The sequence below is a fragment of the Micropterus salmoides genome, unplaced genomic scaffold (genome assembly GCF_014851395.1).
Source record: "Micropterus salmoides isolate LMB-PRFRI ecotype aquatic unplaced genomic scaffold, ASM1485139v1 Ms_hic_scaffold_4, whole genome shotgun sequence".
Classification (NCBI taxonomy): domain Eukaryota; kingdom Metazoa; phylum Chordata; class Actinopteri; order Centrarchiformes; family Centrarchidae; genus Micropterus; species Micropterus salmoides.
Genome location: NW_024043372.1, coordinates 19,643,738 through 19,661,106, shown reverse-complemented (window position 1 = coordinate 19,661,106; position 17,369 = coordinate 19,643,738). Strand labels below are relative to the sequence as shown.

General features: G+C 39.3%; 2 protein-coding genes across 2 annotated transcripts in view; one reads left to right on the top strand and one right to left on the bottom strand.

Annotated features, from left to right (window-relative positions):
- Positions 1-772: 772 nt before the first annotated feature.
- On the top strand, positions 773-3,282 carry inka1b (inka box actin regulator 1b). Its single transcript, XM_038695767.1, has 2 exons — positions 773-883; positions 2,227-3,282. The coding sequence occupies exon 2, from the start codon at positions 2,267-2,269 to the stop codon at positions 3,155-3,157; it is 891 nt and encodes a 296-aa protein (XP_038551695.1). The 5' UTR covers positions 773-883; positions 2,227-2,266; the 3' UTR covers positions 3,158-3,282.
- Positions 3,283-4,038: 756 nt separating this feature from the next.
- Positions 4,039-17,369, bottom strand: part of uba7 (ubiquitin-like modifier activating enzyme 7) — a 35,371-nt gene continuing 22,040 nt past the window's right edge. Inside the window, exons 22-24 of the mRNA XM_038695766.1 lie at positions 7,915-8,016; positions 6,453-6,535; positions 4,039-5,175 (exon numbers count right to left, since the gene is read on the bottom strand). Of these exons, the coding sequence (XP_038551694.1) occupies positions 5,043-5,175; positions 6,453-6,535; positions 7,915-8,016 (318 nt within the window). The 3' untranslated portion in view covers positions 4,039-5,042. The remainder of the gene's footprint in view (positions 5,176-6,452; positions 6,536-7,914; positions 8,017-17,369) is intronic.

The window sequence follows — 17,369 nt, the reverse complement described above, 5'->3', positions numbered from 1 at the left end:
AAAGTAAAGGCTCTGAGCTTGTCTCCCACCACTGTATTACAATACAGAGAGTTGTCAACATCCAAAGAGGCGAGGAGGTGTAGATGCGGATGGTTTGCTCATTTGCAAATGAAATGTGAACTTCACTTAATCCCAATACCTTGTTTGCATTTCTATAAACCAATTAAGAGAAGAATGGTGAATGGAGGTAGGCCTATATGTTGCTCAGACCTTAACATATGGTGTGAAAAGGTTTATATGCAGAGACAATAGATAATGGTAATATGGGAGGTCCCGTTTACAAAGAACCACAAGGTGGCGACATGTAGATTTAAGTAAATCAGTGTGCAGAAGTTTTTCAGTCACAGCATTTGTTCAAAACAACTTTTACAAACGTGTAAACCGTATTAATGTACACATCGTCGAGAAACTAGAAGTTTTGATCTTAAAAATATACTAATTAAAACATTAAATTATTAATAATTATAATTAAACAATTATTAAATACAATAATCAGTGTAAGTGATTTGCGATATTTAACAGTATATGGATAAATGGAAGAGTTTTAAAAGGTTTTGTGATCAGTGAGTCAATGTATTAATTAAAAATGATCCAACTCCAGATGTAGGATCTCAATACTGTAGTACAACCACAGCACAATTACAGTGGGACACGCTGCAATTACACAGGGAGGTATCTTGTTTCAGGCGACTTCCTATTGGCTGATTTTGGATTGCCCTCCGCTGATTCGCTGCAGCAAAAAGCTCTGCATCGTCAAAGTCCGCTGACAGACCCTCATCTGGCTCAGAGGAGAGAATGTACAGGGAGACACTTAACGTCTGATCAGCTGTAAATATTTGGACTTGTTGATTGTGCTCGGATTCGATTTGAACCAAATGCAGAGGTGAGTGTTATTACTGAAAAATGACCATATGTCTCAAAAAGGGTAAAGGAGTGAGAGAGACGCCCATCATTTATTTAATGAATTGTTGTTGTTTTGTTGCAGAAACAATTAACGGGATTTTAAACTCAGGCCACAGATATTAACTCACAAGTATGCACGTGCTTTGATATATTTGGACAGCTGCACTGCAGTGGCTTGGTTGTGATTGCAAAGGATCATCAAGGAATTATGTATTTTTTGTAGTGATAAAGTCTTCCCTTCAAATTCTGTTCTTTTTGGAGTTTTTAGAAAGCTGGACTGTTTTAATCCCGCAAGTCACAGTTATTTCAACCAAACTGTTTTTTTTGCCAATTGCACACAACTGGCTGAATCACTTCTCCTCGTTGTGTGAAGGCAGCCAAGGGGAACAGGGCATTTTAAGAGGGGCAGACTGACCACAGTGCCCCACTGAGGATGTCTCTGTGGAAGTCTCCCCCAGGGGCCAAATGGTTCAGCACCCACAGCTGTGATAACATCATGTGTGGTGTCCTTACTGCTCCGAGCCAAATACTAGCAGGACAGGGAGGCTCAGCAAACTAAATATTATAAAAACTTGAAAAACATATTATATGATAAAAAGTTGAACTACTTATTTGTGGGCATCTGCTTTCTGCCACAGGGAAGCTTGGTTAAATTGTAATTATTTTTTTAAATTGTTGTATGGGTTAGGTTTAGATGGAACTACACAAAGCTATGTTGCATCAGCTGGATTGCAATGATTCCACTTTATCTGCAGGCTGGAAGATAATGTGATTCATAATTAATACATAGTCGTTCTGTAATTCCAAAATGTTGCTGTCATTTCCTGCTTTATAATACAGACTTGGCAACATCCTGTGAGTTAGCGGAGTCCAGAGAGGATATCTGCCTCTGGACTCTATGATTCAGCTCTGCTTTGTTCAAACTTCCCCTCTAGCTTTAGGAGGCAGGGAGAGTTTCTTCTCAGTATAAAATGTGCATCCTGTTCATAAAGACATTAACTCTTTTATTTTCTGGGATCATACTGCATGGGGTGGTCTCCATAAAGCTCCTCCGAGGTTTGTCAGGAATGCTTTTCTTGTTATATGGTCATAGAGCAGAGTGATCTCAGCTGGTAAAAATCTTATTGGCCCCGTTCTGGAAATAAAACAGGAAACTGTGTCTCAGCTAGACGGCCAGGGCATGATGGGATATTTTTGGAAGCCAGCTCTGTAGATGGCTGCAAAAGTCGACCATAACATTTTGGTTAGAAGCGCTGTTTTAAAATAGACTTTATTTAAATTCTGACTGCACCACTAACTCTTTGTGTCTTTTTCTTTGTGTAGCTGTGTTTAGGAGACTCTACTGACTGCCACCGGTAAGCAAATGCAGTACATGATGAGATCCTTGCAGGACCTGAAGCAGATAAGCAGGCCAAGGCCACTGAGTGAACCATGTGCTCAGTCCTTCGCTGTAACACGGCTCTGCAAACAGAGGGCACAGCAAGAGCGACTCACTCGTCTATGTGTTTCTGATGCCAGTGAAGCCAGCACATATGACTCTGCATGCTGCCTGGCCAGCACACTGGAAGAAGACGAAGAGCAGCAGGAACATGAGCGGTTGACACAAGGCTCCCCAAGCAGTGAAAAGAGTCTGGACTTTGACTCGGGTTACTCTGAGGCTTCCTGGCAGGATGAAGGTGTGGTGCTGAGGAGGACCAGAAATGTGCGAGTCTCCTCTTCTGCCTGCCTCCGCACAAACAGAGGACCTTCTGGCCGAATCAGGCCAAAATCAACGTCGGACGCCTGTCTGGAGCGCTGGACGTCATTTGAGGCCGGTGACCCAGAGGACTGGACAACATCGCTGCTGAGCCGCAGCAGGAACAGACAGCCCCTGGTTCTCGGGGACAACAGCTTTGCTGACCTAATAAAGAACTGGATGGACCTACCAGAGAGTCCTGAGCCAGCAGAACTAAAGCCCAGTGCGGGTCGGCGCCTTGCCAAAGATATTTTGGTCAACATGCGCCGCAAACTGGCAGGGATGTCTAAAAGTGTGGAAGTGAGGCCAAGGCCAGCAGACTCCACAAGGGTCAGTAGGGCTGCTGAGGCTCCCAAACGGATGTCTTGTCCTGTGGGACGCCAGGCTCTCAAACCTTTCTTTCACCAGTCCCACACAGGCCTGCATCAACTGGACACTGACTTTTACCAGTTTACCGCACTCATGAAGACAGGCAGCCGACAGCCCATCATATGCAATGACATTATTGGATACATTTAAGCGAGGCTGTAACTGCGGACTGACTCTTTAACACAAATTAAAACAAGATGGTTCTATTTTCATCACAGCATTTTGTCCATAATGTTGATAAATCTGGAATAAAAGTTTTTGGGATTTAATGAAAATGTGTTCTGTTCTTACCTGAGTTTGAGCTGTGCTAAATGTAAAAATCTTATTATTGTAGCCATCTGTCATTGTGCTTGACAGATTTTAAGCTTCTTCTTAATCCGTGATTGACATGAGACGTGATGTAGAACGGGGCGATATGGCCAAAACTGTTATGACGATAATCAGTCGATATTGATAATTTTAATGTTCAAATAATTATTTCTTTCAAGTTTAAAGGTAGATTTTTGCTGTCAAAGCTCTATGAAACCAGATGGTTAATTGTTGGTCTTGCCAAACAGTGAATCATTTCACAAATCTGAGGTAGAACATTCAAAACGACAATGCATGAGTACAATTATGTAAAATCTTTCAGGGCTTTTTCCTCACCAAAACAAATATCTTAATAGAACAAATAAATGCTAATTTGTTCGTGATTCAAATGAACTGAATCAAACAATTGTTATAATGTAATTAAGGAAAATGATATCACGATAGTTATCATTATTGTTTTATTGCCCAGCTCTAACGTGATGTTATTAGGGTGAAGGTGAGGTGCCATTGCAGACATTGTTAAAGAAAATACACATTCTATCAACATCTCAGCTCAACAGTTTGAAGAAACACACACAATAGATGCTCTAAAGCTTTGTAAATTCAAAAGGGCACTTTTCTGGTTAAAAATAAAGGATTGGGTGTGGTGCGGTTATTGTAGTAATATATGTGCGTGAACTGAAGGTAAGGGAACTGAAGTCTATTAGTGAAGTACACAGATATAACATGGTTCCCCATAGACATTTTTATTGTATTGTTCAAACTGAATTTAAATACAAACAGTCACAGACAAACGTATGCAGTGATTCAACTACACCCATCCATAGTTGCAGTGATCATGTTAGAGAGGATTCTTCATTAAAAATATTCAAACAGCCAGTTGGGGGAGCAGAATGTTGTATAGATGACACCATGTCAATGTGAGGGTGTGGAAAAGGGTAAGGATAGGACAGATGAAGGCCTTGTAGATGAGTCCAGCTTCTCCACTCTGACCAGCTCTGAGAATCTTCTGGTAGTGCAGGGCTGCACGTGTGCTTGGGAGCAGGATTTACACAACACAGCTGTGTCCAGATGGCAAGAGAACCCCAAATCGTCAAAGCACTGTACCTACTGTGCCAGCTGCCTGTTCTGACTGCACCCCTTCAACATTGTGCTCAGTCTGACCTGAATTAAACCTTGAAACAGAGCCAGCACTGCCCCAGAAGTGCCAGATGATCTAATCCATATGCCTTGGCAAGCATCTTCACAACCTCTTATCCTGACCTCTCAAAAGGCACATTTTACATGTAAATGAAAACCAAAAGCTAACACAACTTTCTGGTATTAAGGAAATTACAGTTTGTTAAGTTTCCTCATTTGCCATATAATTAAAAGGATGAGGAAATGGATATGAATCTTTGTACATCTTGTTGTATTTTTTGGGGCATGATTAAGAGACAGTACACTACATTATACAGTGTGATTATAGAATCACTCACTTTACATGATCAAAATGTGAACACTAAAATAACATGCCAGTGCAATGATAGACGCAAAAATATTGATGGAATGACATGAAAGAAATAGATAGACAGATTATGGAAAAAAACATTTGGATATTAATCTTTGTAAACAACAGCTGAAGCAACAAAATAGGGTGTTTTCAACGGACATGATTTCACAGGAGTGTTGTGTTTGCTTTGTCACATTTTCACTAGAACCTTGTGGAAACTTGGTGTTGATGGCATCACAAGAGCAGGTATCTGATAGTTGGGACTAACTCACACTCCTCATCTTCAGCAAATGAGGGGATCAACTCTAGCATCTTCTTGTGTGGAGGGATATGTGTCTTGGTGACCATCCTCACCACATCAGACACACTGCAAAAATAGACAATATATGTAACCTTAGTCTGGGGTTTTATCATACATTTACATTAATTTAGCTTTTGGGGCATGCATATTGTTCTTTCACCATTTGCTTTTTCTTATCTTATCTTTATCAACAAACCCTATAAAAAGACCAAAACCAACAGTGAATTCATCCTAGTATTGGCTATGTCTCCAAAGCCTGATATAGCATGTAGTGTGAGACAACAGATATGCCTTTACCATCCTGCTGCTGGAACTAGCACACCAAATGTGTATTAATGCGTGGCTGAAAATAGTTCTCAACAAATACACGATTAACTCGTGTTTATGAGAAGTTTGCTAAAAACTACAGTGCCTGGAAACTATTTAATATCTTTTTAAAAGTAGGAATGTAGGAATGAATGGGCATGGGGCCACCAAGAGGGTAAAGGAAGTCACAAAGTATTAAGAAACTGACCATTTCATCTCAAATGTTGACAATAACAAAAATACAGAATAATATCAGCCATACAAGTAAATAATACATGATATTCATGTTATCTGTATGTTCTGCATTCCCCTTTCACAACACAGGAAGCTTGAGGCAGGGCAACTGCACAGGAAGTGGCTACTGGAGAGGGGATTTGTCATGTATGGCCTGCTGTCCACATACCCAGCACAGCCCCTCTCCCCCCTGTAGCTTAATCTAACCATAACACCAGCTCTCCAGAGACTTGAGTGTCAAAAACAGGGACATGCATGCAGTCTGTTTCAGAAGACCTCACAGCAAAATTGAAGCAAAGAATGTTTAGAATCAAATATTTCAATCTGCCCAGTGAATTATTGCCTGTATACTTTCAAGGTTAAACCTGATTTATTACTTTTTTTGCCCTCCTCCTGGATTCAAAACATCCCTGAAGGCGCATATTCCGCTGTGACTGATTCATTTAAAACACCCTGGGGCGTAGAGACGTGGCTTTAATGTGCTGTAGCGCTGAACAGGCCTGAACAGCGTGGAATCTCAGAAGCAAAAAAGTTCACACTATTTTAACTGTTTAGCTCTCCCTCAACAAACAGAAGGACACCTGAGTAGGAGCAGTCTCAATCATCAGCGTTCAGTGATGCATGTGAGTGTGTCAACAGGCTCTCTCCTCACGGGCACAGAGGAAACACCTCATCCTGCCATTAGCCTCTAAACAAACAAAGGGAGGCTGCATATTGTGATTGTTTATGTTTGCAAGGTTACGTGCCATGTGTATTCATGCATATGCAAAACTGCACTGCATCTTAGTCTTAACTTGACATACCTCAGCTTGAGCCTATCTTTTTGTCCGTTGTATAAGATAGCTGTTCCATGGAAGAGCATGCTGATGTTCAAGCTATGTTTTTCCTGCACAAAGACAAATAATTAAATTCACAGTACAATATAATAAACATAACAAGGCATAAGAAGATAAAAGATATGAGAGTTGTGGATCGACTGCATGCACTTTGTAATTTCTGTAAAGACAGCAGTTTGTACAGCTAAAGGTCTGACGATGACCTGTGGCCTTAAACAAATTCAGCAGTTCAGGAAGCTCTTCAGTGTCTCCACAAACAAGCCAGGGGGAACCCAGCCAGTCAAAGGTTAAAGAAAACCTGGAGCAAATGAGATCACTTGCCAAATCATTTTCCCTTCACCTCCTCAGAACAAACGCCAGCAGAATCAGTAAACGTCAGCTCAAGGCAAGAAGGTGTGTGCATAAAAAACAGGAGGAGATGTGTTCAGACATTTCTGTTGCAAGTGTCCTGAATATGTAAGAGCAGTGGGACAGGTTATACACACACACACACACACACATATATATATATATATATATATATATATATGAATGATTGATCTATGGGATGGTGGAAGTGACAGCTTGACATCAGTCAGTAGTAGTATCCCTTGTTGCTCTTATCTTCCATTAATGGTGATAAGGTAAGAAACTAAGTCCATAAGCCATTTAAAACGCAATAATGCCAACAGTGCTGATCATTGGAACAGTCCTGACATGTTTTGAACAGGACAGCGTTTTAGTTATTAAAGAAATAAGATTTTATCCAGTTGTTTCAAATGATTAGGGTCTAGATTGCATAAAGATAAGTAAGAGGAATACACTTATTAGTTAGATTACCACTCTTGTGTCTGTCTGCTAAATATGAAGCTAGCAAGAGCAGCTGGCTAACTAAATTCAGCACTAAGAAACTTGAAACAGGGTGAAACAGCTAGCCTGGCTCTGTCCAAAGGTAATCTGCCTTCCAGCACCTTTAAAACTCACAAATTAATACGTAGTATCTCAAAAATTTTATTTTACGGGGTGTGTGTGCTGGACTATTTCATGGTCGGGACCAGTAACTTTCTGGAGCCTAAAGTGTTTTTTAGGCATATCTATCATTCTTTGTCAGTAGTACAAGAGCATAGACTTTATCTGAGGTCTTTTCTCAGCATGATCAGCATGCATGAATAGTACACATGTGAATTGGGCAAAGGGTTCCAAACATTCTTCAGCCATTGAAGGAAAGTTGATGGTTCAGCATGACCTTCCTTTAGGATGGCAGAATAGAGTCCCGAAGCTGTGAATGGTAGGTGTAAAGTGGCCAGTCATTTCAAACAATGGCCATTGTGTGCACTGAAGGAAGGTGAACAGGTTTAGAAAAAAAACATGCATTAAATTTGCACTCAGTATAGCACTGGGTGTGAAGAAAGTGTGTGTTTCCTTGCTGAGAGGAATAAGGAGGCCGCACCTTGATATACTGGAGCAGATCTCCCAAGGTCATTTCCTGCTGACCGCTACTTCTGCCCTCAACAAGGAAGTCATCCCACAGGGTGTATTTCTTTCCTGCGACCTGCCGAAAGACATGTTACATACACACACACACACACACACACACACACACACACGCACACACATGCACACACATGCACACAGATACAGATGACAGATGAAGTACTGCTTGCTGTGAGGGATGTGCAGAAAAAGTCTGAGAACATGAGTCCACAAGAGTCCTGGACACTCACAGACAGAGAGACTGCATATTTCACCACTGTGTTATAAAGCAGCTGAGAACGATCAGCAGCCCTCTGGAAGCTGCAGTAACACCTCAAACAGGCCGTGATGAGGTCAAAAGGGTGTTTCCTTATAAATGATGAAATGACTCTCTTCTCAAGTTTCCATTTACAAGACTTACTTAATTTTCACACTATTAAAAAATACATGTCAGTGTAGTTTGGAGCAGATGATATTAGTGCAACTTGAGAACAAGAATGTTGCTTATAAAACCTGCATCTGTGTGAATATAATTGTGTTGCTCTAGGCAGTGAAATAACAACATAGGAATTTTTCCAGACACCTTGTTGTCTGTAAGTCTTCTTTGTTAAAGAGACACACTTGAAATCTGGCATAAACTGTTGAATCAAAACAGGCAATGATAGCCTGTCTATAATAGGTGTATTTAGTTGTACTTGATTAACTGTAATTAAGTTAATAAGCAGAAAATTAATCTATAGCTTTTTTGACAATAGTCATAGATTAAGTTTCTCTGTGCACTTGCTCAAGAGTATCAAAACCCAGTACTGGAAGCAGGCAGCAAATGTCTTGTTAGATGTGGGATCTTGTTGACTTATTCAGATTCTTGATTCAAATCAACTTGTATTAAATAAATCTTGTGAATGGGGGTTTTGTAGAGAAATTTGTTTAATAAAAAATAAAGGTATCATTTTAATATTATTACTAAAACTCAGCTAACATATCACTAGCACTAGTATCAAAACCTTTTGAGTTTAATATCAGTTTAAAGACATGGTTTGGGCTCTCGGGATGTATATTTCTACAGTTTCTTTTATTGACCAAAATTCATGTATTCATATAATGTACAATGAAAGATTAACCCATAATGAAAATAATCATTGTAGTTCTACATTTATGTATGAACAAATGAGTGGACTGTTGCTCAGTGTTGTTTTACATTAAAGGGTAACACAGATTAAGAAAAAAAGATTATGGTTTTCAGTTTGACCACATGACAAGAGAATCGTGATGAGAAGAGTCTTGTGAGTCTAAATTAAGTTTAACAAACACATTCATTCATTGAGACTTCACAAACAATTAAAACACATTTCTTTCTTTTTCCTCTGGCTCCACTGTCACCCTACAGCACTGCAGTCACACCCCTCACATCTCGTGAGACCAGATCTTAGGACAGATTACTCAAGAGCAACTCTGCGTCCTTTAAGTCACTATTCCTAAAGGATCAACTTTTGACTTCTAAACAAACACAGACTAAAAAGTCCTGACACCCGAACAGATCACTTCATACCCCGGCAACTATAAACACTGCTGTTTCAACTGTCAGTGGACACATATTGGTTATCACATGACACCATGTGTTTAGCATGAAGAATATGTTTGTGTAGGACCGAAAGAAAAACCATCACCTAACCTGGAAGGGGTCAGGATTCCTCACTTGCCGAAAATATGTCAAACTATATCACGTAGTCAGACGACCCTGCTTCCACAGGCGCTGTCTGGTGAGAGGAGTTGTGAAGATCAAAACTTGGCTCGAGATGTGAATACCAAAACTCCGGCTAAACCTGGGTCCAATTATCTCTGCTTCAGCAGCCAAGGGGAACTTTTCGACTAGCCCTCACAACTCCCACCACTTATGGGGTTTGGGTTTATGGAGACACACTCAAGGCATACTTCTGCTCAAGTCTGACAGGGTGTCTAGGTCCTTTGTCCCATTTACAGACAAAGCCCGTTTTGTTTGCAAGATGGACATCTTACCCCTGGTCATGTTAGCTTCTTTAATGTCGATGCAGAGTGAATTATCAGTACAACCTCAAACTTTCCATTGGCAGAACAGAACCTAGGCCTGAAATGCACATGTAATACAAAAAAGATCATTTGAATGATCTTGCAAATGCAAAGTCAGTGTTGGACTATAAAATGGACCTCCTTCGTTCACTGGTGAGTGTTTTTGTGTGCAGATGCTGATTTTACACAATGCAAAGCAGGCATGCAGGTTATTTTTACACTCTCCCCTCCCTTCCTCTCTCTCATATCTGTCACACAACTGTGGTAGGAACCTGAAGCTAATCAACTACCCCATCAGTCCGTGTGTAGAGTGACGTCAACTATTCAACACTAAAGCAGGGGAGAAAAAATAAGCAAGAATGCTGGAACCAAACTGCTGGAAACAATTACAAATGGTTTCACACGCACAACTACAGTATCTTTTTGTCATGGAGCCTCTAAAACTAAAATGCCCAAAAGAAAGTTATCTCTCAGGGAAAGAGCAGAAATGTGAAACAGAGAATTATTGTTTTCCAAGTATCACTGAACCAAAATACCAGTGTGGAAAATACCACAAAATCTGCCAACTGTTTTTGATAGAATACTTATATAAACCAACTGCGCTCATGGTGAACGCTGCAGTCATAAAAAAAGACCAATCAGAAGGAAGAGCCACTTTACGATAAACCACAGCAATGAAGAGACACAGGATAGTCACGTACTTGACACGCTGTTCAATCACAGGAAAGCCTTATTTTAAGTTTTCCTTATTTGACTTTAGCTAAAAGTAGAGCTGGGCAATAATACGATAATAATTACTGCGATATAATTTTCCTCAATATAAATATAATAAATGGCCAATGCACCTTTGATTTAATTCTTTCGAGTCACAAACAAATCATGGCTTAATTTTTATATTAAAATATTTATTTTGTTGAGGAAGAAGGAGTGAAAAAAGATTTTACCTAATTTTTCATGCATATTGGCGTGGAAATTTATATATTGCTGGTGGACTAAGTAAAAACAGCCAACTGTTGTCTTTGAAGAATTTATTAATTAAAAAAGATATATATATATACACACACACACACACACACACACACACAATATATATACTATATGTATATATACACAAAATATATATAAACACACAACAATTTTCTGCCATAACACATATTTGTTGAAAAAATATTTTATCATAATTGTTTTGAATGTTCTACCTCATTTATGTGAAGTGATCCACTGTTTGGTAAATGTTCATCATGTTCTGGCCATAAAGAATAGATAACCAAAATAAACCATCTGGTTTCTTCAACTTTCACTCAGGAGCAAAAATCTGCCTTTAAACTTGAAAGAAAAAAGAATTTGACATTTATCGTGAAAATTGTCGATATTGACTGATAAGACATTTTTTATTGAGATAGCATTTTTGGCCATGTCACCCAGCCCTAGCTACAAGTGTGCTGTCTTCAAGTGCTGTCTTATCTCACTGGGAGCCTGCGGATCCAGAACTGTTTGGACATTAAAGCAGAGCTGGCAGGCAGTATTCTGGGTGCTTGAACTACAATGAGTTCGACTTCAGAGGACGAGGACTAGACAAACAGCCACCTCACGGGCCGGAGTGGAATAGAGCCACAGTGCTTGACATTTAAGTTTATATTATAGTCTGCTCTGTTGTTGGAGGATGGCTAAATCTTTCATCTGCTGTCCACAAATTGTAGTCTGTATTATAAATGGAGCATTAAACTTCCCCCTAAAACACGACACAGCGGGTTTACCAAAAAAAATAAAGGAACACAATGGCTATAAGTTTTTAACTGCCTCTCACTTCATCACTACACCTGTCATAGTTTCACTTACACTATGGATAACCACAGACTATATAATTTTCATGTAAACTGTCCGAGGCAAATTTTGTCTTTTGTCCCTTTTTTTCTAATTCTCTAGTCCTGTGACAAAAGGTAAGATTCAAATTGCTCCATTGTCCTGGACAGAATATACATTTGCATTTTTTAAATACAAACCAACCAAATCAGTGTTTCTGACTCCTGCATTGTTATAAATTCTCTCCCTCTACGTGGCCTGTTCAAATATGAAGTTCCCCAACATCTGACATGCCCAAAATTCAGGCTGCTTCCTCTTGTTGACAGGAAGCCTGGCGAGCTGCCCTACTCTTGCTGAAAAATCACAGTAACAGCTACCAGGAATTAAAAAATAAATTAATTAATTAAACTCATCATAAAACATAGCACATGTCAAATACACATACACACTGTCACCTTTCAAATTGCTTAGTGCTAAAACTATAAAAAACAAATCATATGTGATGTTTTAACAGCTGACTTTAACACACACGCATGTCTGCTTCGCAAATTCAGAAGTTTTACTGTACTTGATGAGGTGATATGTGAAAATGCCATCAATAACAGAATGGCTTACTTTTTTATTTATTTTGATTAGAGGATTATAAAAAACATATGATGTGTTTTAGAATATGTTATATCTAAAAACTGCAGTATGCTTAAGAATATCTCAGTTTATTTCATTATTCTGTTTGCAGTATTACACAGATTTATAGTGAACTGCCTCTGGCCCAAATAACTTTAAGTCAAAAATGACCTTTTAGCAGCAGATATAAGCCATGGTTCAATAAAAAGTCATCTTAAATTCAATACAACCAGAACATGTGAGCCATTCTCCCGTGCCTACACTTCAACTTTACAGAATTACATGATCAAAAGGATCTGTCTTCATCACAAAGTGTTACATCCAATAAATCACAGCTAGAGCAGTCTGTGAATCTCTGAGAAGGCCTGAAACAAAAGTCTGCTGTCTGCACCCACAATCAAACAACTTATCAAAGGATAGGGAATACAAATCAGTATGGCCTTGTAGTTGAACTGAATGCTAGAGCCTTCTTTAAATGTATTGTTTGGCACCACAGTGTTGTTTTTGCCACATTTTGAATTCCTAGCAGCATATTCAAAGGTTTTCCACTTTTCTTTTACAGTTAAGGATTTAGCATTATTAGATTTATGTTCTGGATCCCCTCCAATTAAGAGACCTCACTAAGGACCTGATCCACAATAAAATCTCTTATGATAACAAGGACTACTGATTGATGGATCCCAAAAATAGACGCCTCTGACTGCAGATATACGTGAGGGCATGGGAATGTATTGCAGCCAGAGGAAGTTCAGCCAAGAGAACCTGATAAAGAGTTATACATGTCTGATTGCGATCCCCTTCAGGGAACACAATCATGCCGGTCACTTTGCACAGGTCACTGCATGTGGAGTGTGATCATAATGTAAGTTTTCAATCTTGCCCTTTGAGACAATGCAACATTTTTGGAGACAGGAAGCTGAGATCAGAAGGCAAAACTCACTAAGTCCTCCTCCCTGCAGTCTGACACAAGAATTAGTAATGCAGAGGCACGCTCCTGCCTCAGCTTCATTATCTGGCCAGAATCCCAACAGTGGAAACATTTTACAACCCGCTGTGGCTACAGGCATGTTACTTCAAAGGCAACTCTTATCCTTTGGAGGGCTTCAAAGTGGGCTTTGGTAGAGACAGGATATGTGTGGTCGTTTTTAGATCATATTTTCACCTTAATCTCTTCAAGTTTAATTTAGTTTTCATTTTGTATTAAACCTGGTAACTTTTCACTAAGACCTCACGTGCTAGATTAGTCCTAGACTGAGCTTCAAAGTCAAGCTGCATTTCACTTCTAAACATAAGGTAGTGATGCTGCTGACTACTGTATATGCTGTATACTGCTGTACAAGCAAGTGTGCACCAAGGTTATTTTAGGAAAAAAACACAAAATTGTGTATAGTCAGTCTTTTTTAAAGCAGATGGAGTTGAGTTTTTCTGAAAGTAATCAAAGACTCCTCTTATTTTACATAATATCACACTACTGCATTTAAAGATGAGCTGCAGTGCATGAAGTGATGCACCAAGCAGCTACTTTTGTAAGAGATGTTGCAACTGACTTCAATCAAATAAATAATCAGATGCCTATGCTTTATATAGAGTGTTTAGTTTGAGCTAGTGTTTCAGTAAATGTGATTTTGTATCAATGTCCGCATGTAATTGCTCATGAAGTTACTGGGTTTTTTTGTATACAAATTGATTCCACCAACACTTTTACTTAATACGCCTTTTTTTGGGATGATGTCTCAGAAATCAGTAGACTGAGCTTCTAGACTGGAAAATAAACCTTTTGTGCTTTATTGAAAGGGAAAGTCCACCAATTTTACACATCAGAGTCTGTTTACAGGTTTGGGGGAGTACTTCTGCATATGTGAAATAAGTAGTGTAAAGACTTTTGTGGCTCCACGATGGACTTTCTGAAGTCTGATCCATTTTAAGAGCAGTTAAGCTACATCTACAGGAACATGTTAGTTTATGTTTTCCTGTATGGCTTTTGTTATTTTTTTACAAAGATATAATGTTAACATATGCAGGTTACTGTCATGTAAAATGTGCCCTTTGTCTGATCGGGAGTCATCTGTTACCTGATCACTATTGATCACCACTCTCTTTGGACTGCAATGAAAAACCAGATGGCTAGGACCTCCAACTGCTCACTCCAGCCCACTATTTGCAATTTCCCCAGAGAATGAACAGGATACCAGCCCTACACGCTGCCCAAAGACATTTAAATACATTAAAATGATACAACTAACAAAATACATAAATATCCATCCATCCATTGTCATCCACTTATCCTACGTACAGGGTCATGGGGGATACATAAATATAATCTGTGTTAAAAATTATTTATAATGTAAACTGCATGTTTTGAAGGATGACTGGGGGTGGGAGAGTCAGCTCAGCAGCACGCAGACACTTCTCATGAGAGTGAAAAGTAGCCAGTTGCTTTTGAAAGGCTTCTATTGACGTGTAAAACAGCAAACAGATTCTCAATGTGATTGTCTTTCAAATGAGAAGATAACAGCACTCTTCTTGACTGAAAATGGCCTGGGACAGAAGGACTGAGTCAATAATATGCTCCTCTTACAAATGGGCCCCTGACATGTTGGAGCCTGCAGAGACACTCAAACAGCAGTGGAACCACAGTTATAAAGCAATAAATGATAATCCAAATGCTTCATAGTGATGCATCCGATGGTCCCAATACAAGACTATGAATTATGTCTGCTAGTACCTCTGAATAAATAAAAAGTATTGGGCATAAATTAAGATGGGACGAAATTGTCATTTGAAGTCTTGTATCAGTGCACTTCTATTGGCGCCTATTGGCCTATTACCTGTACAAAACGGTAAAGAACATTGGTTTCTTTCTTGTATGGTATACAAATGAACTATGACTACTATGATTACTATAGTAAGAGTACTATAGCTGTATGGAACTGGGCCACTTTTATCTCTGCAAATATGTAATTTACATGGATCTAAACAACAACAACAACAACGCACAGCTCTGAACATAATCATGATCATTGTGCCCTCTGTTGTGTGGTATGGAATGATGCAACTCTTACATGTAATCGTTACTGGAGAAAGTTATTGATATTTGCGAGTCAATATGATGTCCAATTCTTGTCAGACAGTTAATAGGCTACACACACACAAGCATCAGGAGATAACATGGGGTGTGAATGGTTAATTGAGAAAGTGGAATTGGCTGATTTCTACAATGTTTAATAAAGTCTTCATCAAAAAGCTGACAAGAGGCAACTTTTTATTTTCATTAATCTGCCTACAGCTACAGCTTCCAATATTTCTGGCTATGAGCAGAAGCAATCGCTATAAAGCTTGTTAATGAACTGGTTGTAATATACACTGGGGTTGAGTCTTTTTTTGATATCAAAGTTAATATGACAAATATGTATCTTGTGTTAACAGAACAAAGGAGTAGGCTACAGAGTCTACTATGTGGAACATTTCTAGCTATGCTAGCAACATGGCTCTAGGGATGGCAAATGTCTGTCGGTCAGTCCACCACTTTGGTCCACCACTTATCCAGTGAAGTATTTCAACATGTAAGAGGGTAAATACAAACATTCATGGAACCCAGAGGAGGGATTCTAACAAGTATGAAATCTCCTGACATTTCCTCTAGCGCCAACAGCAGGGAGTGAAATGTCGCAACAACACTTAATGGTTTTCCATTAAATTTGGCTCAGACATTCATGTCCCCCTCAGTGTGAACTGTAATCACTTTGGCGATCCCTTGATAAGGGCTTCTTTTGGCTGTAAACATGAAATATAATATAGCCAATTTTGATTTCAATAGCTGGTCTAAACGTGACTGAGCCTTCACTGCCTGAGCGACTCAGCTTTCCCAAAAATACTGATGATAATTGTTGCAAATTCCTGTCTCATTCACTACAAAGGAGGATGAGGTAACATTAATAAGGAACTTTAGTAAGTAGTGGTAAGTAATTAATAATCCTGCAGCTACAGTCTGTAGTACAAACTGTTCCAATTCCTTTATGAACATATGTGGCTTTTAAGACCAGTAAAAAAGTTATTATATTTCTAATTCCATGCCAGAACCCTGGACATGTGTATGTTGTTAGTCGGTGTCTCATGTGCCCTGCATACATAAAGCAGAACAACATCATACATACAGACAGACAGCAGACAGACTCTCCTGCTGTGCCTCACAAAGCAGAGGGCACCATCTATGGGTGTTATGTACCACCTGTGACATTATTATTACATACAGTGACCCAAGCTGTGAGGTTTTGTGCGTATGAAGTAACGGTTTCCGTGTGTGTTAGAGAAAGAAGAAAAAAAAGAAGAAAGACAAGACAGAATGTCTATACAATTCAGAGTTAATGGGTAAATTTGCAAACTCATGACATCAGGAACAGCCTAGAAATGCACATTTAATGCCACTAATGAGAAACCTGCAGCCCATCTCCTGCCAGCATTGGTAGAATTAGAAAATAATGAAAGAGGACCTTTAATAATTTCCACATGGTGCCTCCCCTGAGTCCAACAGGCTTGAAAAATAGGAAATGTGAAAAACGACCTGGGGGCTAACAATGGGGAGAAAGGGTCAAAATTCTCTTTTCAGACAAGACAAGTTTAGAAACTGGTGTTTATGATCATGATCATGCATAATTTTGAAACAATGGACCCTGAGGCCCCATCCGCACTAGTACTTTTGCTACGTTTGCACCTCCCGTCCTGACTAAAATGGTGAAAACGAAGACCTAAAACGGAGAAGTTTAAAAATGCTGCCGACCCCATTTTTGATTTTGAGACTCCTGAGAACGTTTTAGTGCAGACGGGCAAAAACGGAGGATTTTAGAAACGATGACGCAGATGCTCACGTTTGGCTCTCTGATTGGGTTTTATCAGTCATGCAAAGCAGAAACACTATGCTACTGACAGAGTTTTTTTATTTGGCATTTTTATTAAAATATT

Excerpts from the sequence above, each read along its gene's own strand:
- inka1b (XM_038695767.1), top strand. The coding sequence starts at position 2,267 with ATGCAGTACATGATGAGATCCTTGCAGGACCTGAAGCAGATAAGCAGG.